Here is a 22993-nt window from a genome sequence, read left to right as displayed (position 1 = left end):
GCATTCGTCTGTGTTTTTGTAAGCAAGTCAACCCGAAAAAATTCTAAAATATAGTGTCATCAAAAACACTACGCAAACATCAACAAGAAAATGGATCGCATTGGGCCACATCTAGAACGCCTATAGATATAGCCAACTGACAGGCGCAAGTGTCAACAAAGGCGGCCAAAAAACAGGGAATAGGCCATAAATTATTTGGTTCAAGTGCAGTCACCATGAATCTGTACACTCTATACGATTGGGTAAGCCAAACAAGCACGGGAAAACATTAAAGTATTAACCCATTTGGGAGCCAAACATCCATCATCTGCCCTCTCGGTTTGTGGATAGAATCCACAAAATGTGGGTTGAATGTGCCTTGATAGGTGTGTTTTCAATTCAATACGATCCACAAACAGAACATGTTGTTTTTCAAGTGTGTTTACAAACGAAATCGAAATTGAATGCGCCTTTGGACTTTCGATTAGAAGACCACGAGGCCCTTCCGAAATCTATAAACAATCTACAGTGAAAACTACCCAACGGCTTAGGAATTTTAATTGTTATTATATTTTTTAAATATGTAGTTTATTCTATATAATTAAATAGCAGTTTTTGTGTTATTACAGAGGAAACTTTTTTAGTGAATATTATAATTGAATTGTGCACATTATGGAATTTTAATTGCTTTCTTTAATAATTAATAAATTTATAAGTGAATTTTGGCTATCTCCCTGCTAATTATAAACATAAAATGTTTAAAAAATGTCTCGCTACAATAACCGATTCGCTTATAGATGTTGTTAAGGAAAGAATGTATCTGCAACTTGTTGCTGAAAAATCGAAAACATGTACCGCAATACGATAGAAATTGTTGGATAATGTATACAAAAATTCTCAAAAATTTTAAATAATCTTTAAAATGTTTTATGGTAGATTATATAAAATTTGAATTTTGAAATTGTACAGCTTAAATGCAATTTTTAATAAAAACAAAAGAATAATTATAAAATACGAACTATAAGAAATGAAATATAACAGTTTTTTAAGAACATTAATTCTGATTATAATACTAATTTTTAAAACTTATATACATAGCTACTTCAGCATTAGCCGCAAACTCGAATCGTAAAGCAATAGTTCAGAATGCTTTTAAACTACTGTTATGCATATATCACCATCTTCCAAACAAATTTATGTTCCACACACACATTTTGTTTATAAATAAAAAATGGGAGCGAACATTCGGTGCACGGAACCGCTTGGAACCGCGTTGCAAATTTCCGCGGCACTCGCTCTCAATCGCTCGGGCTCTCCCGTGGCTGGCTGCTCTTTTCCAACGCTTTTCTTTTGATTTTCCTCGGATTGAGTGACTGATTTCAATTGAATGTCTCTTCGGGCGTTTTATTTATAAAAGAACTTGCACTGCAGGCGGTCGCGTCGTCGTTTTTCGGTTTTCCGCACATTTATAGCTCTATAAAGATAAGAGTGCAGTGTCAGTGCCTGTGATCCCATAAAATTGTTAAAAAAATAAATCTACGAACATTTGCATATACGTAGAAGTTTGCACAATGTAACCCTTAATAGCAATTGTCGATATATGGACTTTTTAAGTGATTGTAAATTGCATTTAATTGAGATAACTTCATCGCTGAATTGAATCGAATGAGAGGGTCGGGCAGCGAAATGGGGAAATTGCATGTGAGTTCAGTTATTGCCCGCAATGTGATCTTTAGCATCGCCCAGTGACATTTGCATCACTCGCCAGCCGAAGTGTGTTAATATCATTCGAAACCGCCTGATAATGAACCACATTAGTGGATTTTTGTGCATAGCAGTGTACTTAAAAAAATAATTCAACATTTACCATATTTTCTATTAATTTTGTTTATAGGGAAATGTATAATATAATATAGTATATTTATTAGAATTACCATTTGAAAGTATAATGCTTGAAAAGATTTAGTTTGTACAAATAATTAAATCAAAATGCGGGTATAGGATAAAAAGCAATTCTTCATCTACTTCACAATCTTATAAATTGTGTGTAATTATGTAAATATTTATATAATATATGAAAATATTTAATGCAAGTGTTTAAGAATTTATAAACTTAAACTAAACCTTTAAATGATATAATCCTTCTTCATAACAACGCAAAAGAAAATCCTTTCTGCGATCCCAATTTATTTTTGTCCCGGCATATTTCACTGTCAATTTTTCGCCAGGCAAAGCTATTAATTTAATCATTTTCGCCAATATGCGTGCCATTATTGAGGGTTTATCGACAATATCTTGTGGAAAATCAAAGGAAAGGCGTCGGCGCCATTAACAGAGACGTTGGGCTAGGTCCTCCGCCCCTTTGCCCGTTCTGAAAGGGGAGTGGCATTGTTGTTATTAGTCGCCGAAGTGCAAAAACCTCAGACGATCCAACTGAAATGTGTGTCACACCCAAACAACGGCCCACAAAAGAGGTCCAAACTATAGCAACAAATTGAAATGTTTGCAAGGAATGGGAAAGACTTTCGTTTTCGTTTTTCACGCACACTCAAAGAAAATCCGTTGTCATGGTTATAGGTGCAAACTTGTTATCCCGATATCCTTATCGCTGGGCTGGTACTTCCGGAATGGGTTGTCGTTGTCTTTGTCCTGACAAGTTCAAGGACGTTCAAACCACCATGTGGCCGGGAATTGGATAACTTTTTCACAAACATTTTCCGCCAATATTGTGAAAACTTTGTCAAGCGTTACGACCTGACCCACATGGCGTATGTGCAATATGGAAAATATCTTTTGCAGATGTTTAAATACAGTACGCACTTGAGTTGTATGCATATTACAATTTAAACTTAATATATGGGAAATAGGTCTTATACTTTCACAGCAAAAATGGTAATAAATAAATAAATCAATTTTCAATAAGATTTTAAAAAATTTTTAATTAAATAAGTTTGCATATATGTAAACCGCCAACTACTGTACAAGTTGGCAAAGGCTTATTATTCAAACGTTGAATGCATCGCCTTGGCACATCGCTATATATGAAAGAATGCAAGCGATCTAATTAGATTTCCAGCTGTGAAAAATGTAATTGGAAAATGCCTAAATATTTCCTCACTCGATCGAGGGGAACGGATGCATGTGTGGCACACGTTTCAAACACCTTCAGGCATATAGATCACTCGAGTGGACAGAGACGTCTTTCTTAATTAATGTGGGCAAGTCCAAAAATAAATAATCCAAACATATGCAACTCCTCCGCGAAGGGAACTTTATTACCAAACATAAAGATGCCTCGAATGCTTCTAATTATAATTTAAATGGGAAACCAACAACCGACACAGCTGCAATCCATCAAGGAATGGATGTGGGCAGCAGTTGGCGTCTTCCCTTCTCCAAAAGATAGCCAGCAATCCAACGAATCACACTTGAGATGCAGGTCAATTTGAAATGGGATGTGTTGGCCTATCATTGCCCACATTTCCAATCGCATTTGTTTACGCAATAAAGTCGCTTTTTAATACCTTTCGACCAAGTTTAGTGGGCCGCCAAGACTGCGAACCTCGAAAAGAATCCTCACAATGCGTTGCAGACGTTGACAACTGGGTGACATCATTAAATCGAATCAAAATCTAGAAAATAAATTTATGGCGGCAGACGACGCGTGCTGCCTTATAACTCAAGTGGCACGGCCTGGTGGCACAACAAGTGGGCCAACGAAAAATGAAAACCTGCTCTTGTATTCATTTGTTGTTCAAGCAAATCCGAATGTTCTAATGTTCTTGGGCTGGTAAAATCTCAGCAGCCGAATGTTTAACACAATTGGTATCAATTCTTAGGCAATAACTCAGTTTTGTATAAAACTTTTGACAAAAATATTGCCTCAGGATATTGACTTTCCCAAAAAGTCATTTCTAATATTACCCTACTTTAAGTATTAATATTGCAAATGAAAATAGTTAATTTTGATTCAATAATCTTATTACTTGATAAACGTTAAATGTACCTTAGGAAATAATGGCTTAAACTTAAGATTTGTATGAATACTTTTTAGAATATTATATCTTAACTGAAAACAATTATTCATAGGAATTGTTTTTTATTTTTTGTTTATTTGCTTATTACGAATTCATAATACTTAAGCGATAAACACACATTTTAGTTGCTTCCTAAGCAAACTATAAAGCGAAATGATGTTATTCCAATCCTTTAAAGTGTTTTTCATCAAAGAAATGCTTTGGCAATATATTTCGTAGAAACATAAATGCTATGGCCATTAATATTGCTTTATTTACGTTACAGATCACATCATTGCTGCGGCCGCACGGTGCCAGTGTAAGCTATAAGGCGATCGAAGCGGCGACTCTCGAAGAATTGCCAGCAACATCCGTGGCAACAGCAACAGCATCCACAGCTGCAACATCGCGCGCCACTGGAGGAGCAGCAGCAGCAACTTGTGTGGAGGTTGAGTTCATACCCACGCTAAATATCATATTTGAGAAGCCGACTTCGTCGAGTGAGCAACTACAGTGCGCCGAGAAATCGAAACATGTGGCCAGTGGTGTGTCCGATAAGGAACCAGCAGATGATTGTGACTCCGACAATGATTCCACGCGCACATACATAATCTCGCGGAGCAGTTGGACGGGGGTAACATCGAGTAGCAGCACCCCATATGCGGTTACATCCACGGATACCGCCGAACTACTCAGGCGCCAGAACAATCTCAGCCTTACGGAGGAGGATCAGTCGGTGTCGTCGTTTAGCATCGAGCAGCCCACCAGTTCCATGACCATTGACATGGCCGATCAACGGACAACCACGACCACCACAACAACGGCGACAACGCCGAGCAGTGCTAATGTTTTGGCCCCAACAGCAACCACAACGACCACAACTAGCAGTAGTATTGAGGAGGAGATCGAAGAGGCCATCGAGATCAGTGAGGTGGAGGAGCAGCTAAATACTCCACTGGAATCTCTATCGGAGGCGGCTGCCTATGCCCGGCCAAAGGATGAGCAATCAAGTGCCAAAAGTTTGAGTAGCAATCCGGCAGAGGATGAGGACGCTGATGAGTTTCGCATCGATGATGCCCAGTTATCTGGTGGCCAGTTGGCTCAGCACTTCCTGGTCGATGAGGATGAAAGCGAGGAGGGTTCGGATCTTCCAGCTGCCTCCAAAGTGGAGGTTAGTCTCTCCTCTAATGATGATGACTTTGATATCAGTTTGCCATTGGAGCAGAGGAAACCTGTGCATTCCCTGCACGAGGATGAGGAGTCTGTAGATCAAAGTTTAAGTAACCAAAGCACTACGGATGATGTTTCCGAATTGGTTGAGGAGCCTGGCCATGAAAGGGACGATAAAACCGAAGGCAGTGCGGCCATTAGTGCCAGTGCTCATCAAGAAACTCAGGTGGATGAAAGCCAAATAACCGAAGAGCAGGATCACTCTATGGAAGAAATAGTTGCCACAAATGAATCGATTGAGGTGACGTACGAAGCTGAGGAAACCGTCAATACTTCACAGAAACAAGATTTAATCACCGATTTAGATGAAGAGCCAGAGGATCAGGTGCAAGTGGACATCAGACCCACTTCGACTTTGCAACCATTGAAGCTTCCTGCGCTGCAACAAACTCAGATTATAGAAAGGAAAGCTGCTACAGCATTGACCACATTACGTCTGCAAGCAGATGAGTTGGAGCCTTTAGAGTTAACCATTCTGGAAATGGATGATGTTGAGAATGAAGAAGATGACGACGATGAGGAGAGTTCCTTGCAACTGATGAAGCTGCGTTTAATGGCCATGAATCAGCAAATGATTGTGGACAATGCACCCAAACTTTCGCCCACGGAAGCGGAGCAAACACAAGTAACCAGCAGCAGTAACAATTTAGAACTCAAGCAAATGGAGCGAGTGCCACTCACAGAGTTCTCCAAGGATGTTCTGGAGGATATCACCGAAGAAAGCGAGAGACTGCTCTCCATGAGCACAACTATCGAAGAGGAGCAGGATCCGCCTTCCCTCTCCTTGGATGAGTCCAAAACTCTGCTGCAGCCAGGAGCACATAAAACTGGAGGCAGCAGTTCCAGTTTGGTGAGTCTTAATATGCTTAAGCAGCTGGAGGCCAAGGTACAGGAGCTACACACCCAACTGGAGACCAAGGACAACTGTTTGGCATCGCTGAATCTGCAGCTTGAGACAGCAAGAAGAGAATCCAGTGCGGGTCCAGCTTCGGCAAGGGATTCCAGTTCGCTAATGACCAATTCGACAGAGTATCGCACCCTTCAGGATGAACTAGGCGGCCCGGTAAGTTTATTTATAAACATTAATTTTGTGCATATACTAAACATAATTCTTTGCCCCACAGACATTGGACATTTATGTGGAGATGTCACGGAGGGATGAGTTGATTGCCAAACTAACCGATTCACTGCAGCAATCGCTGAATGTGCGTGACAAGCTGCAGGTGGATGCGGATCGTCTGGGCGGCGAAGTACAGAACCTGCGTAGGCAACTCCAAGAGACGATCGATGCAGTGAAACGCTCGAGTGCCGTATGGCCAGATCAGGAATGCAATCCCGGTCAGCGTATTTCAGAGATCTCCATGGATTTGATCAGCGAAAGCGATGATGATCTGGATCGTCATTTTCTTACGGACAACGAAGAGCGCGGATCACGTAGCTCCAAGGAAAGGCAGCTAACTCAGTTACAGACCAACGAAGAATTGGGACTGCAGGCCTCAAACCCGGAGTGGACACCGGCATTTAGCAAGCAGATCGAACAGTTCCACACATATCTGTTGCCCACCGAACAGCGCATCTTCCAGATGGTCCAGCGCAAGTTCGACGACTATTTGAACCAACAGATCACCTTGTGTCGTGATCTTGGCGCCCAGGAGCTGAAGATTGCCCGCGATCAGTGGGAGAGCGAGAAGCTAACCAGCGAACAGAACCAGCAGGCAGCTCATGCCAAGCAAATGGAGGATCTGCGCAAGTACTTTGAGCACAAGTGCGCCGATCTGGAGAAGCAATTCTCGGACGATGTCTTCTCGCACAAGTCACAGCATCAGACAGGGGACAGTTCATCGGAGTGCTCGGAGGTCGATCAGTTGCCCGAGGAAGGCGCCGCCGCGGTGTCCTCCAAGGAACCTTCTCCCCGCAAACGGAAGCGAGCTGAGCTGCTTCTAAGTCCTAGTCACAGGCAGATGACTCCTTGCGGTTTGGATTCGCTGGGAGAAAACACTGGAAAAACTGACAAAGACGTGAGTGGGGCATTTAGTCAACTCTTCTATTTATTGAATTCGATTAACAAAATAGTAAAATTGTTCAGATTAAGGATATACTTCTTTGTCCTTTTTCTATCTACCAAAATTGCCTATAATAATGTGCATTATTTTTTTTAGAATACTGCGGATATAGCCGACCTAAAGATCTTTTACCAAACCCACATCAAGGAGTTAAAGCGCGCGCATGAGGATCAAGTACGCAAGCTGAGCGATCGGTTAAAGTTCTATGAGCGACGGCAGGCTGATGATGACTATAAGGTATGGATCAAACTTTCGAAATCCCACATCACATTGTACATCTAAGCTTGTTTTCACTAACTGTGCTAACTGCATGTCCATTCTTGTTTTTCTCTCCGAATTTTATAACCCAATAAACTAAACCAATTGTAACTACCTGCAATCAACACCCAAATGCAAAAACTAACCCAGCCTGCAACCGAATCACCCGAACGTACCTGCCCGGATCAGGAATCCGCAGGGGGAGTCGCGAATACCTCCCTTATTATCATCGATGAGGATGAGTTGAATTTCAACAACGAGTCGCAGGTTATTCAGCGAATCATCGAAGAGTACGAGAGGAGATTGCAGGAGCAATTGGCTTTGGCCAGGCAGGACATCGCCACCGAGTTGGAGCAGCAAATTCAGGTGAGCGGAACAGGCAGGCATGTGGCATGCAACTCAACTCATTGCACGGTTTCTGTTAATCAAAATTAATTCATAAATCGCTTATTTCAAACCCATTTCTCGCTGTTTGTTACATACAATTAATTTATTATTTATTTGAAAGGGCTAAACAATTATTTTTAAGAGATTTTTAAAACACAATTAAATATCATAAGCAGCTTAATTAATGATCAACGCAGTCGTTGTATGCGTGATTCACCCCACTGATTGGTCTAATCTTAAAGTGTCTCCCTTGCAAAAATCTCTTCCCGAGCATAAATTATTTTTAAACACACTGCTGCACGCAGCTCACATGAAAAAAACGTGCGAAATTTGTCAAGTAGCCAAAATTTAAAATGAAAGCAAGAGGAAAAATACGAGCGGTCTAAAAACAGAGCAACATGAAAATCATGCTGCCACAAGCGTGTGCCAAAAGAACTTTCAACTCGCTTCGAATTATGTAGCATTAAATCAGTGTGCACTTTGATACCTGGGATGCCGCTATTAATACCCACCAGTCAATGATCCCCTCGTGTCGTTGACAGATGCCTCAATCCTTTCCAGCAGCCGCCTCAATCCTCGTCACCTCACCAAATATGGTGGCCACGTGTCAGCAAATGGTTGGGATAAATAGAGAAGACCTCCCTTTAGTTGGCGCTACACGGGACACCATTTGTTGTTCTTTTGTGCGACACCAAAATAAATCCATCGAAGGTCAAAGACTGCTGGATATGCCATTGTGTTTACAGTAGATACTGCTTAAAGGTCATTTTGATTGGAAGAAAATGTTGATGGTTTAGAAATTATGGTTAAAAAACTGTGGGGGTCTATAAGCTATAATTAGTTGGGTATAATCAGCTTAAGCTTCATTCGTATTTTCCCTCTATTGATATACAATGGTCATAAGAAAACTATATTTACTGTGTGTTTACGCACTATTTAAATACTATAAGATCGCATCATTCTGTGGCACAAAACCCTACCACTGTTCACCAAAAATTTCCCGCCCCACTTATGCTGTCAGAAAATAGTCTTTTATATGTATCATATGGGGGCTATCTGCCGATCGGTCTGTTTGCCAACAGCAAATTTCGCAGACATTCTGCGGGCAATATGACAATGCAAAGATACAAATATATCTAAAAGCAGCAAAAGAGCGCGCCAAATTCCCGCTGAAAGACATGTGCTCGTCCTGTTGTCACAGCATAATAATATATATACTTCACACCTATCAAATGAAGTCATGAAATGGAGCTAATAAAGTCCAAGCAGGAAGTGAGGCTCAAATGGGGATTAATGAAAGGGGAAAAAGTGGAGCAGAAACACCCCCACAAGAGTGGAAAGAGAGAGTAGGTACTGCCTATATAACTTTTCAAAATTAACGCTCATAAATTTGAATTAATTCCAACACGCACAGCGAAAGAGAGGCAAAGCAAGCAGTGCACTGCTTGACGCGATCTCTCCCGATCCCATGCGCTCTCTCCGCCGATTTCCATTATAATATGAGCTGCCTGCTTTGGGTGGCGTTCAGTCTTTTCCGTTACTTCAATGCGTGCATACGTCTATTTTGAATACTTCATTCATCCGAATAAAATACAAACAGTTTGTGAGAGAGGAAGAGAATTCTGGCTATAGATTCTACAAATCTTCGCGTGCTTCAAGTGGTTCTTGTGAAAAGTTTAATATGCAAATCATTGCCAAAAAGCGGAAAATAATTGTACATACAAACAACTAATTTACGTGGTGTTTTCGTGCCCATTAATTGGACTTTTTGTTGTGTGTGTGTGTAGATTTAAATCTAACGGTTCTTGTGTTCAAAAATATTTGGAAACAAAAAGGAATACTGAGGATTTGAAAGAGGAAACTACAGATTCAAAAAAGGAAATTTAAAAGTAAGCAAATCAATTTGACTAAACAAACTAAATTTGTTAAGAGTCCATCACTCAAAAGTCTCCCAAAAACACAGACTAAATAAACAAACAGTCTGCACTTTGTCAAAGATGTGTCTTTCTCCCAAATTACTTGAGGAGTCGTTGCCCTTTCTCCCCAAAAATAAAGGAAATTAAAACCGAAGAATTCCCATTTCCAGTCGCAATCGGTCCATGAGGAGTTTATTTTTGTTCCAGGCGCGAAATTTTCGGTTTCTCTGGGAATCTTTATTTGGTTTATATTTAGTCAACTTCCCGGGGCTTTGGACAGGCTAAAAAGAACGACTTTTGAATCGTCTTTAACGAATCAATTAATCTTAAAGCAAGAATTTAATAATTGAGAAACTATCAGCAAATTAACTTTCAAATTGGCAAAGGTAATCTGTTGGATTAGTATTTTAACGTCAAGATGCATGTAAAATCAGCCAACTGGCTTGGCTAAGTGAATTTTAATTGAAAGTCGGGGTACCAGGACCGCCCCTAAAATTAAGCAATCAAGAAAATCAATTAGAGCAGCCCTATATAAAGTAGCTCCAAAATCGGACTTTAATAATCCGAGCCAGGACTTGTGCAATGGACTACGATCGAATTCGACCGGTGCGATTTTTGACTGGAGTGCTGAAATGGTGGCGTCTCTGGCCGCGGAAGGAATCCATCTCCACGCCAGACTGGACTAACTGGCAGGCATATGCCTTGCACGTTCCATTTACCTTCTTGTTTGTGTTGCTTCTGTGGTTGGAGGCAATCAGGAGCAGGGATATACAACATACCGCCGATGTCCTTTTGATTTGCCTGACCACCACTGCCTTGGGCGGTAAAATGATCAATATCTGGAAGTATGCCCATGTGGCCCAAGGCATTTTGTTCGAGTGGAGCACGTGCGATCTTTTCGAGCTGAGGAGCAAACAGGAAGTGGATATGTGGCGATTCGAGCATCGACGTTTCAATCGTGTTATAATGTTTTACTGTTTGTGCAGTGTTGGTGTCATCCCATTGATTGTGATTCAACCGTTGTTTGATATCCCAAATCGATTGCCCTTTTGGATGTGGACACCATTCGATTGGCAGCAGCCTGTGCTCTTTTGGTATGCCTTCATCTATCAGGTCACAACCATTCCCATTATCTGTATTTGCAACGTAACCATGGACGTTGTCAATTGGTACTTGATGCTGCATCTGTCCTTGTGTTTGCGAATGTTGGGCCAGCGATTGAGTAAGCTTCAGCATGATGACAAGGATCTGAGGGAGAAGTTCCTGGAACTGGTCCATCTCCACCAGCGACTCAAGCAACAGGCCTTGGGCATTGAAATCTTCATTTCGAAGAGCACGTTCACCCAAATCCTGGTCAGCTCCCTAATCATTTGCTTCACCATTTACAGCATGCAGATGGTGAGAGTGTGAAGTTAAGGGTTTCCAATCGGCTATTACTCTGTAAACTCCTGTTTAGAGTCCCGTCTTGCAGGACTTGCCAGGATTTGCCGCCATGATGCAGTACCTAGTGGCCATGATCATGCAAGTCATGCTACCCACCATATATGGTAACGCCGTCATCGATTCTGCAAGTATGTTGACCGATTCCCTATACAATTCGGATTGGCCGGATATGAATTCCCGAATGCGGCGACTAGTTTTAATGTTTATGGTGTACTTAAATCGACCGGTGACCCTAAAAGCCGGTGGCTTTTTTCATATTGGGTTACCTTTGTTTACCAAGGTTGTATTTTCTTATCTGGAAAATCCTCGTATAAGTTATCTTTATTTCAGACCATGAATCAAGCATACAGTTTGCTGGCCTTGTTGCTCAACATGAATCAATAGAAACGAAGTTGTGTCCTATAAAATACTCTGCTTTCTATTTTGGATTAGCTCAAAGATTTCGCAGCTCGTTTGGAGATTTATTGCCGCGCGTCTTGTTATGCAAAGATCTAAAAATATATTGTAGCATTGCACGAAATACACGCTTTCCTATATGTACTATATGTTGAGTGCACATGAAATGTAGAATTGCAAGTGACGAAAATAAAATTCGAATTTGGACGAAGTCAAAAATTTTGCGGGAAAAGCTTTAGCTCTGGCTATATGTAATTTTCCAAATAAACAAAGGGAGATCGAGAAAATTACTTACAGTAATTTGTATAGGAACGTTTTATCTTTACCTACATGTTAAGAGTTTAGATAAAAAAGTAATAGTAAAATAAAATTATTATTAAAATGTAAAGAATTTAAATTGAAAAAGCACATTGCTTCAAAATCGTGGAATTCTTATAAAATATGTGCATTTTAGTTTACTTATCTACTTAAATCGTGTTTATATAAGACTGCAGCGCATCGTTTTGTTTGTCTACGTAAAAGTCTGAAGTAAATATTGAAAATGATTGAAAACAAAGAAAATTCACAATCTGCCGGGATCATGACCCTCTAGTGGGGAATTGAGAAGCTAATGGGGGAGATAAGACAACCTAGTGATGATAATTCATTGAATTACTTTCAAATCATCAACACTGAGCTACATTTAATTGTATTTAATGTGGTTTTATGCTTTAATCATGAGCGAGGGTGTGCAGTTCGCTCCAAAAATAAGATCAAACTCCATACACTCCCTTTTCTCCTTCTTTTTTTACGTTTTGGGTGGGGAAGATTCTTATTAAGATTTATGTATCTGGCTCTGTTTCCGTTTGTGCCACCCTCAAGGAATCGACACACTCGACTTGGGATGTTCCAGAATAAAGATCAAAAATGTAAAAAAAGAAAAACGCACAGATCACTTCCCATCTATATCATCTAAATATTTTGGGTTGAAACCATAAATATTTATGCTCTGGTGAAAGGCAAAAAAGTTTCTTCTGAAAGCTTGATCTTTCCGGACTTTCCCATGCAATATGCAACCGAATGTTGCAACAGCTTTTCACACATTGGCCATAAACAAAAGATTTTAATCCATGTAAACAATTTGCATTTTTAGAGTTTATTGTCGGAGAACACCGTGGACGATCAGCATTGGCCCAAGGAGCTGATCTTGCTGCGCGAGAAGTTTACGGCCAAGAGTCAACTGGAGATCACTCAGCTGAACATTAAACATGCCGATGAGGTGAGTAACGAATGCATATACTCACTCCGTTCATATACAATTTGATTCCTAACTTTTGTCGTTCATCGTAGATGTCGCGCGTGAAACTAGAATATGAAAAGCAGCTGAATCGGAAGAACAAACGCCATCTGACCTTCGATGCTGCCCGTGACCTGGAGCAGGTGATCTGCGAACGAGATGGATTGAGGGAGCTGTCCAAGAGTTTCCGCAGCGTACTCTGTCGGCTGGCCAAGTGTGTGGCCCACTGTGAGGAGGATTTGAATGCCACACTCTCCGAGGAGGTGCAACGCCTGCTGTTCCACAGTCGCAGTCAAGATGGGGGTGATGATCTGGAGGCTACCCTTAGTAGCTCCCTGAATAATACGAAGCAAATGTTCCGTGTACCGGATGTCCACAGCCTGCTGGAAGTTGTGGAGGATCCCAGTTTGGTGCAGTTCATCGACAGCAAGAGCAACGAAGAGCCAAGCGAGGATTTCGATTTGAATGATTGCCTGGAGCGTTTGAAGTCGGAGGCCTCTTACCTTTTGCATTTGTCAGAGGACTTGCATAAGCAGCAGCGAACACACGATGAGTCGTCGGAGCACTTGGACGAGCCGGAAAAACAGGAGCATGAGCTCTGCTGCGAGGCGGAAAATGGTCTGAAGACCACAGGTGCAGTGCATCAACAAGTACTGTCGAAATTCCTACGCACAAATTCCTTGAACGATCAGCAAATGGGCGTGGCCAATCAGAGGAAGAACAGCAATCCCGAGACGGGAAAAACACATTCCTCCCTACCTCCAGATCTTCAAGAGCATGCGGGAAATGCCTCAGAGCTATCGTTCCAGCTGGTGCAGCTAAAGAATCGCTTGATTAAGTCGGAGGCAGATCGTCAGAACTTGCAACAGCAACTCAGTCACACTATTGATCGCAATGCGGAGCTGGGGCAGGAGCTACAAGCACTGAGGGATCAGCTTTCCCAGTTGAACTCCCTTAACCACACGGATTACAATGAGGGATACGGCTTGGGCACACTGAAGAGCTTGCAGGAGCAGGGATTGGATCAATCATCGGCCAGTTTTCTTGCCCTCCAAGAGAGAGCGCGTAATTTGCTTTCATCCTCTCCGGTCAAGGAGCAACCATCAAGAGACCAAGGCAATTCCACCGTTAACTTGCTGCAGATGATCGAGGACTTTTGCCGCGAGGGCGACAAAGTGGTGGAGTTCAGCAAGAAGGACCGCGAGGATCTGCAGTCCCAGGTAAGTTAAGAAACGGTCTGCACACGGATCATCCTCCCCTTTGAGTTTTCCCCTCCCACCTTTTTACATTATGTGCTAAACGCATGATCCCAAAATAAATTCGAGTAGTTCGTAAGCCAGGTTAATTATGAATTAAAAACCCCTTCGATGCCCTCTCCTTTGACCTATAACCACAAACACAAACACAGATCGATACCGCTGACAAGCAGCTGAAGGATACCAGGCGATTCCTGGAGGATCAGGCCGCCGAACGCGAACAGGAACGCGATGAGTTCCAGCGCGAAATCGAGCGGCTGAAGGCTCAGTTGCGCGACAAAGAGAAGGAGCACAGCTCCTATGCCAATGCCTCCGAGGAGGTGAGTCCAGTCCATGGTTCTTATCTATGATCCCTCGGATCGTGATCTTGATTTTGGGCTTGGTTTGACTTTCGTTTGCGTTCTTGCCTGGGTTCACAAAGTCGTTTCCTCTGTCCTTTCATATCTCTTTATTTGATTTCTATCTATCTTTTTATTATTGTTATTATGATTATTATTATTTCAAGGCTTAAGTTTTGGTTGTAAGTTTGGCTATAGACATATAAATATTTAAGTTGTCCCAGCATGTGGCCTTCCTTTTTTATTAACTGACACAATTCCGTACATTCTCAAAATATTAACAAAGGCACTGAATTCTGGAAGCCATTGAAGTCATTTCCTCGAAGAGTTTACCAAATCGCATGGGGCACCTGTTGGGCATAATTCAATTGTAAATCCCCATGGGGGCATTTCAACGGAGTCAAGGGCAGCCTCCGATTCGTGTGTATATGTATATGCCTGAGCTTTTGTAAGCATCTGCCGACATATTTATAGACCCCAAGAAATGGCCACTTAAGTGCGAGCGAGTCGGAGCCTTTCAATCAGTATCCATTTAGGCGAACTACCTCAAGTTTAAGATCTCTGGGGGGTTGAGATACTTTCAATGTCGCACTTCTTTGCAAAATAATCAATGAGGTGTTACAAAATACTTATGTTTAAATTTAATTTGCTTTGTTCTTGTGAATGTTTCAATGGTTTCAATTGTTTCCCTATTAAATTACGCTGCTAATTAAAATTGTAATTAAGCGGGGTTGTATTCATATATACTTTCAAAGAGTTTTGGTTAATTTAAATGGTTTTTTTTTGTTATATTTTGACATATATCACATAAGTTCATATTACCATAAGTGTTCTTTGTGCTAATCAATGCCATATATTGAATATAATATTAAAATGATTAACGTATTTGTAATTCTTTGCATGCACCCGATAAATAAAACCACAACTAAAATTACAAACTAATGCACCTGTACCCTTTTGCCACCGCGTGCACCCCAAAATCTAGTTGAAGGTAGCGAAGCGAAAGCATGTAAGTTTGTCACTTACATTGAAACCCGCACCCGCACACTTTTCATCTCATTGGTCCATTAATTATGCTTCTATTTAGAAACATTACTAACTTAGTTTTTATTTTAATACAGTATGCACAACTGGAAAGCCAATTTAAGGAGGTAAATAAACAGTTGAGCGAGTCGAATGCGAAGCGGGATAAATTCGAGGTGGAACTGAAGGCTTCAATTGACAAAATCTTCGTGCTGCGGGAGATCATCTCGGAGCTGGAAACCCAAATCCAGACGAAGGCACTCAATGAGGAAGTTTTGGCCGAGAAGGCCCAACAACTGGAGGAATATGTGAGTTTGCAGATGCGGGACAATGATATACTGCAGCAGGAGGTGCACAGCCTGAAGACAGACATTGGAGAGGGCTATCAATCCCGTATCAGAGAGCTGGAGGAGAAACTGCAACAGAGTAGACCAACGGCAGAACAAGGCGTGGTCTTGAGTCAGGTTGCGGAAAAGTTAAGAGACATTGAAACCACACTGGATCAAAAAACCAAAGTTCTGGAATCTCTGCATAACTCCAACGCGACCTCCAATTCGGCCAGCTTGAGTGTCACCGAAGATGTGTCTATTCATGGCAGCAAGGAACCCACGGCAGTGGGTTCACCCTCGCATCCATCGCTTACCGTGGAAGGTGTTCAACGGGTTACCGAAAAGCTGGACCGGCACACTCGCGTCGAGGAGGCGGCCATCAAGCGGATTCGCGACCTGGAGATGCAGGTTCATCAAATGCGCGCCGGTTGCGTGGTAAGTACAGCATATAATTATAAGAAACTTATCTTCCTACTGTGTATATATTAATTATATTGAAAGTATCTTGGAACGCGGAATTACAAGTTGTAGCGACCATTTGAAACGGTATGGTTTGTGTAACCGCTTAACCGCATACTAGCAAGTTCACCAACCTCGTTATATTCGAACTCGAAACGGTTATGTTTGTGTCTTTGATAAATCGTTTATTTTAAATCCGAAGTATATTTAGATGCTCTCTTTTGATTTTTTTCTCCACTCACACAAGAGAGCATCAAAAAGAATTTTCTTGTGATAGACGCCTCTTATTTTCTCGATCGACAGCATCTCTCAGTTGCCTTCAGAATGGCACTCTGAGCAGTTGAATCGGGAGAAATACCCGCATCTATATAGACAATTTTGAATCGCAAACTAAATATTCGCCAGATATATAATTATATATATATAATTTTCCGTAAAAATAAATATATTATTTTGAATGCAAGCTGCGGAAGTTTCGAAAATGTTTCAGGGTCCGAAGATCCCGCTGCAAGTGAGTTTTTGAAATGGAGCTTTTAATATCCGATCAAGGTTTCTCAGTGCGACAATTGCGGTGTTTATTTATTTTGATGAATTCCGCCAAAGGCAATCATAAACTATATAAATATATAATTCAATTTAATTTAATTTGTTGTGCCGTCGGTTGTCATAATGTTTTCTTCATGCATTCATTGACGGATATTGTGCGATTGTTCTGCTTGAGATGTGTGATTTATGGCAGAATTCTTGTTTATTTTTTGGGGCATTTGGCACACGCTGTCACCAAAATATATCGCTCCCTGTTCCCTTTCCACATGCCCGGTTTGTTCCACTTCAAAAATAGATTTCATATCTTGTGGCCACCCCAAATTCACCCCTCATTTTTTAATCCACTTGAAAATCGAATGTAAAACAAATCATTTGGCGCCTCTGGCACCTGCCACATTTCCATCACCCCTCTAAGTGTTGAATCCTTTTGTCACTGGGAATCCAATTCAACCGAAAAAAAAAAAAAAAAACAGTAGCCCAGCTTGTTTACAATATGCATTCTCTCACTGAAGCCCAATTGGAAAACTAATATGCGGTAATGCCTCCATAAATTTCTTTATGCTGTGGCACGCATCCCGCTGAGTTGTTTGGAGAAAGGGGAGGCTGGACGATTGAGAAGGGGATGCAGATTGCTGGGGAAGCTGCATCCACACCCGTATGAATATAAATGGATCAAACCGAGTAAACAACAGCAAAGAGATGCCAGTACTAAAGCAAAGATACCGAGAACAGTGGAGGAACTTGTATATATCCATGCATTTCGAAGTGCTTTCTTATCCACGGTCAATTTAACTGAAAATATTTAAGATATGAATGATATTTCAAAAATCGGTGCTTTAATTTAAAATGAATTCTTTTAAACGCACATGTTTCTCCAAAGAAAACTTGAGAATTTCATTGTGATTCTATAAAAAAAAGAAGATAAATTAAAAGCTTAGATAAGGAAATGACACATTTCGTCTTGTCCGTTCCTTTTTCGAGCTTTATATAGAAAAATTCCATCCAATTGTTTTAAATTTTTCATAAATAACAACCACGGTGCGGAGAGATACGATAGATACATCTACTTTAATTGAAGTTGGAAAGGGTTAAATGCAGATGAAGCCAACGGTCAAATGGTCGGCCATTGACTCACCCACGAGCACCAGAGTCTACAAACTGACAGCCAGATAGAACCACTTGACTGAGTATAATCCTACAAATATGAAGGAAATATAAAGATTTTGATTATAAAATACATATGTATATTACAAATATACAAATATTAATTTGTGTCTTAATTGATCTAATCTTCCTTTGAAGGAGCTCCAGCATGAGCGAGACTCGCTGCAGGGTCGTATGGAGGAACAGACCCAGCGTATTTCTTCACTCCAAAATCGGCTGGAGGAGCAGCGACAGCGGGCGGAGCAACTCCATCGGACTGGCACATCAGACTTGAATACCCGAGTACATGAACTCCAGGGTGAGGTCCAGAACCTATACGAGCAATTGGCGGCGCGGGACAAGCAGATGGCTAACATGAGACAGCAACTGCAGCGCAGCAAGGAGGAGATAACTCGACTGGAGACGGAAGTCGAAGTACGAACACAACCAGATCGCAGTCTGGTGAACAAACTGCAGGCTGAAGTGCAGCAAAAGGGAGCAGAGATCGTGAAGCTAAAGGATAAGATACGCACAGAGATGATCAACCGTCTGGCTATCCCGGATCTCATGCAGACTATGCTGGCGGACAAGAACGATGAAATAGATCACCTGCGCGATCAACTGGAGGCCAAGGAGAAGGAACTGCAAGCATCTCGACAGGATGGCAGCCTGATTTCATCCCCGGCTGGTGCAGCAGGAAAGCAGGATGGCAGCGGTGGCAAGTTGAGTGCCCGAACCCTAAGCGATATCGGATCGATTACAGAGTTTCCCGAGCCGGATGTGGAGCGTCGAGCAGCCATGCGAAGTCTTACCGCTCCTTTGCAGATGAGCGATGGTGCGGGCGGCTTCCTGCACCAGACAATGGTAAGTGTTTGCTAGTTAAAGGGATAAGAACTTACAAGTATGTCCTTTATGCCATTTTTAACAATTCTTATTCCATTCTTTTATTTTGTATCAGGAAACTTCTAAGGAAGCCGTGGCTAACTTAACACACAAGCGCACCGATGACCTAAGTGGTTTTATTGTCCCCTACCCGGCTAACACTTTCGAGCATCCACACTACTTCCAGGCCCTGGGAGTCACTGCCCAGAGCACCGATGGTCTAACGCCTGGTCTGGTGCCAAGGCAGATCAACTTCTCCAACCTTACAGAGGATTCCAAGCTAAAAACGACTAGTCTCGTGATGCACACACCGGAGTTGCCCAGGCCAACAACGCCTCCAGAGATTCATCAACTGCGAGTAAAGCTTTCCGATTTGCAAACCGAAAAACAGAGACAGCAGAGTGAATTGGAGAACAAGATACAGGATCTGCAAAAGGAACTGGAGCAGGAGAAGGAAAAACTTAGTCGTCAAGCGCAAACTCTGCAAAGCTACGAGGAGAGTGAAGCAAAGTATAGGCTTCGCATAGAGACCCTGGAGTCCAAGGTGCTGGAAACAGCTGCCCAGGCGGCTTCTGATCGAGAAAATCTCCGCAAGGAACTGATTTGCGTTAGTGCGGCCCATGAACAATGCGAAAAGGCAGCTGCTGCTCGCAAACGGGAGTTGGAGAAACTGAATAGTGAAGTCAAGGTAAAGGCCGATCAACTGCATGCTGCTCTACGACGATGTGCAGATCTCGAACTGCAGGTTCTAACACTAGAACGCGATTTGGAGCGCTTAAAGAACAGTGATAATAGTTCGAAGCAATATTCGGTGGACGAAATTGCACAGCAAGTGGAAAAGGAATTGAACTACTCGGCCCAGCTGGACTCAAACATCCTTAAAGCAATTGAAAGCGAGGAGGAAAACAATCTGGACAAGAAGCTGCAGAAAGGCGTCCAAACGGAGGAGGAGACTTTACCAGGAACTGGCAATGGAACCGACGACGAGAACTTCACTGGCGAGCGGGAACTACTAAATCAGCTGGAAGCCCTGCGTGCTCAATTGGCCGTGGAGCGTGAGCAATGCGAAGCAATGAGCAAGGAGCTACTGGGAGAGAAGCAGCACTCGCAGGATATTCAAGAACAGGATGTGATTATCATAGAAGCCATGAGGAAACGACTGGAAACAGCTCTGGATGCCGAGGACGAGCTCCACAAACAGCTCGATCAGGAAAGGGAACGTTGTGAGCGTCTCCAAACGCAGTTGACATCCCTGCAACGAGCGGAAAGTAGAAGAAACAGTTCCCTGCTACTGAAGTCGCCGGGCGACTCGCCGAGGAAATCTCCACGAGCTGATTTCGAATCCGAACTCGGAGATCGTCTGCGCAGTGAGATTAAACTGCTGGTGGCTCAGAATGAAAGGGAACGGGAGAGATCTGCGGATGCTCAACGGAGCAGTGAGCGGGAACGTCAGCGGTATGAAAAAGAGCTTCAGGAGCGAGTGGCATACTGTGAGCGGCTGAAACAGGAAATGGAGAAGCTATCTCGGGATAAGGAGTCCGCCGAAACAGAGTTGGAACACTTCAACGAACGTTTAACCCTGCAAGCCAGTGAAATCGAAAGTTTGGAGGCTAGGTTAGTCACTCTCCAGGAGGCGGAAACGCGAAGGGCCAACACACGCACTCGTCAGCATCAGGAGAACGTTAAGCTCCAAGCCGAGATCCATGAACTAAAGTCCAAACTTCTGGCGGCCGAAGCAGCAAGGGATTGCCTGGACCAAAAAGTCACCCAACTGCGATTCGATGTGAGTCGCTCTGGTCAGAGGGAGGCCAAACTAGCTGAGGCCTTAGCTCAGGCCAATGATCGATTGGCTCATAGCACCGATGACAATGTGCCGGCGCAGTTCATGCAGAAGATGAAGGAGATCAACGCCCTGCTGGCGGAGAACACTCAGGAAAACCGGCAAATGGCTGAGACGGTTCAGTTTTTGGTGGGCGAACGCATTGCTCTGCAAAAGAAATGCGAAGAGCTGGGTGGCGCTGGTAACACCAATGTCACCGAGCTGGAGGAGCGCTGCCGGCAGCTGATCGGCCGCTATTTGCGAGTCGAGTCCCATCGGAAGGCGCTGGTCTACCAGAAGAGGTATTTGAAGCTCACACTGGAAGGTTACCAGGCCAGTGAGCAGTTGGCTCTGCAGAATCTGAGAGGTGGTGCCGCACTGCCTCCACAGCGAAACATCAAAAAGAAGTTTAAGTGAGTTTGTGATTTATTGAAATTGGTTAAATCATTTGTATTAACGGTCTATATTTTCTTTTTAGGACGGTAGCCCTTGCGATCATTGCCATCCAGCGAATCAAATACATTGGACGCATCTGGCACACGGGAAAGCGGATTGTGAGCAAGTCAGTCTTCACAATTACTCAGCAGAGGTGAGACTTGCAAAGGTTTATTTGAAATCTATTGCTGTACATAGAATGCCTTGCCATAATCCCCATTTTCTCGTCCCTCTAAGCTCTAAGACGCCCATAGTAACCGTCAATATGAAAGTTAAACTAAAAAAAGGCGATTCAGCCAAGAACTAGCGTCCACAAGGTCTGGTTTCTCAAATGAATGCACTTGATATATAGTAACTTTAGTCACTGCAGTAGTAGTTATTAATCAATCAGTAATCAAGGTGCCTTACCCACAATAAGCAATACTTCTTTTATGAAACTCTAAATTTGTACTTTTGCATATTTTTTAAAATCTACAAAGTATGATATTCTCGATCAGGTATATAATATATCCTTTAATTTATTGTGCAGTAGAGTTCAATCAGGAATCACTGAATTGACCAAATTGTAGTTTTACTAACTATGCAATCTTGCTTTAAATTCACTTCGAACTTGATTAAAATCACCCAATCACTCAACTAACCTTTTGTATACGACTGAAGAGACTAATGTGATTTATCTTTTTAGAAGTCCTGGACTAAACCTCAATGTGGCGCCTCCCCAATCCCCACTGCCTGGGCCCAACTCAAATCCACCCACCAATAACAACAACCTCATGGGCCGACTTAGTTATGCGCCCCTCTCACCGCCAATGGTTAACTTCAGCACCGTGCAGCCAATAATGCTGCCATCGGATTTCACCCTTCAAGCGCCAACAACTTCGTTGCAGTCCACCATTGCCAATAACAATAGTGAAAACACTCTGCCATCATTGGCAAGATTGGACTGGCCGACGATGCAAAAACCAAAAAGAGCGCATGCGCGGCATCATTAAGCCCAGGATAGCACACAGTTCCAGCAGGAAGAAACTCAACTGAAGGCCCTAACTTTAAGTGAAGCCATATATCGAAGACACTCTGCAAGCATGAACGCATCAAGGATGTTGGACAAGCGATCCATTTTAGAGTTAATCACCTGTACCATTTCCCTCATTATTAGATCTTAAGCTGTTGTAACCTATTTTAAGCGTGCGCGCAACCACAACAAACCTAGAAATGTAATCGTCTGTAAGTGTTATTTGTATTTACCGCCCAAGTGTAGCCATAAGCATAATGCTAATCCATTTAATCCCAGTATTTTGATTGGTTATACTGACTATTGGCTGACAAATCCCAGAGTCACTTACATATATTTAGTTTTATTTCATTTGGGTTCTGACTGTATAAGTTTCCTGCTAAGTTGATTAAAACAATTTATTTCACATTGGAAAAGTTTATGTTTATTATTTTCCTGTTCCTAACTCGAATGTTTTCTGTACATAAACGGAATGTGCCTTAAGGATGAGAATTCACTGGACAATTAAGAATTTAATTCATCAAATTATTCAAATAAAGTTTACCACCTGAAAAAGGTATCAAATGCAGTAGATTAAATGAAATGTGAAATCATATATTTGAGCTTTTTACGTTGGACTTTCACATTAAAGGTAAGTATACAAGGGCATTTAATAAACACAGCGATAAAATTACATAAAGGAAGTCAGCAAGCAAACATTAAAATTATACTTTACCTAGTCATAAAAGAGCACGCAATAAGAAGCCAAAAATCTACTGCGTATACTTGATATTTTCAAATTCAAATT

General features: G+C 42.1%; 2 protein-coding genes across 11 annotated transcripts; both read left to right on the top strand.

The window, feature by feature from the left end:
- Positions 1-1650: 1650 nt before the first annotated feature.
- Positions 1651-22622, top strand: LOC117142016 (pericentrin). Of its 9 annotated transcripts, none has more exons than XM_033305870.1 (14): positions 1651-1680; positions 4282-6288; positions 6350-7243; positions 7385-7525; positions 7697-7912; positions 12821-12946; positions 13018-14184; positions 14373-14540; positions 15544-15567; positions 15680-16345; positions 18218-18922; positions 19017-21172; positions 21238-21348; positions 21883-22622. In XM_033305870.1, the coding sequence occupies exons 1-14, from the start codon at positions 1666-1668 to the stop codon at positions 22184-22186; spliced, it is 8700 nt and encodes a 2899-aa protein (XP_033161761.1). In that variant the 5' UTR covers positions 1651-1665; the 3' UTR covers positions 22187-22622. The 9 variants fall into 9 exon arrangements, with proteins under 9 accessions (XP_033161761.1, XP_033161760.1, XP_033161765.1 ...); XM_033305869.1 differs by having other exon boundaries at positions 21880-22622; XM_033305874.1 differs by lacking the exon at positions 7697-7912 and having other exon boundaries at positions 21880-22622.
- LOC117142020 (putative odorant receptor 71a) lies at positions 10432-11676 on the top strand. Of its 2 annotated transcripts, none has more exons than XM_033305886.1 (3): positions 10432-11202; positions 11306-11572; positions 11623-11676. In XM_033305886.1, exons 1-3 carry the CDS (start codon positions 10432-10434, stop codon positions 11674-11676), a joined length of 1092 nt encoding a protein of 363 aa, XP_033161777.1. The 2 variants fall into 2 exon arrangements, with proteins under 2 accessions (XP_033161777.1, XP_033161776.1); XM_033305885.1 differs by having other exon boundaries at positions 10432-11247.
- Positions 22623-22993: the final 371 nt, after the last annotated feature.

This window comes from Drosophila mauritiana, chromosome 3L, assembly GCF_004382145.1.
Source record: "Drosophila mauritiana strain mau12 chromosome 3L, ASM438214v1, whole genome shotgun sequence".
NCBI lineage: Eukaryota > Metazoa > Arthropoda > Insecta > Diptera > Drosophilidae > Drosophila > Drosophila mauritiana.
Note: the sequence above shows the minus strand (reverse complement) of the source record. Positions and strands in the feature narration are given on the sequence as shown.

What these genes read in the sequence shown, in the direction of transcription:
- LOC117142016 (XM_033305869.1), top strand. An exon ending in AGGATGAACTAGGCGGCCCG is followed by an intron (nt 6,289 to 6,349) that starts GTAAGTTTATTT and finishes TTTGCCCCACAG; the next exon opens with ACATTGGACATTTATGTGGA. An exon ending in ACATTAAACATGCCGATGAG is followed by an intron (nt 12,947 to 13,017) that starts GTGAGTAACGAA and finishes CGTTCATCGTAG; the next exon opens with ATGTCGCGCGTGAAACTAGA.
- LOC117142020 (XM_033305885.1), top strand. Translation starts at nt 10,432, where the DNA reads ATGGACTACGATCGAATTCGACCGGTGCGATTTTTGACTGGAGTGCTG. An exon ending in CCATTTACAGCATGCAGATG is followed by an intron (nt 11,248 to 11,305) that starts GTGAGAGTGTGA and finishes ACTCCTGTTTAG; the next exon opens with AGTCCCGTCTTGCAGGACTT. An exon ending in GGTTACCTTTGTTTACCAAG is followed by an intron (nt 11,573 to 11,622) that starts GTTGTATTTTCT and finishes TCTTTATTTCAG; the next exon opens with ACCATGAATCAAGCATACAG.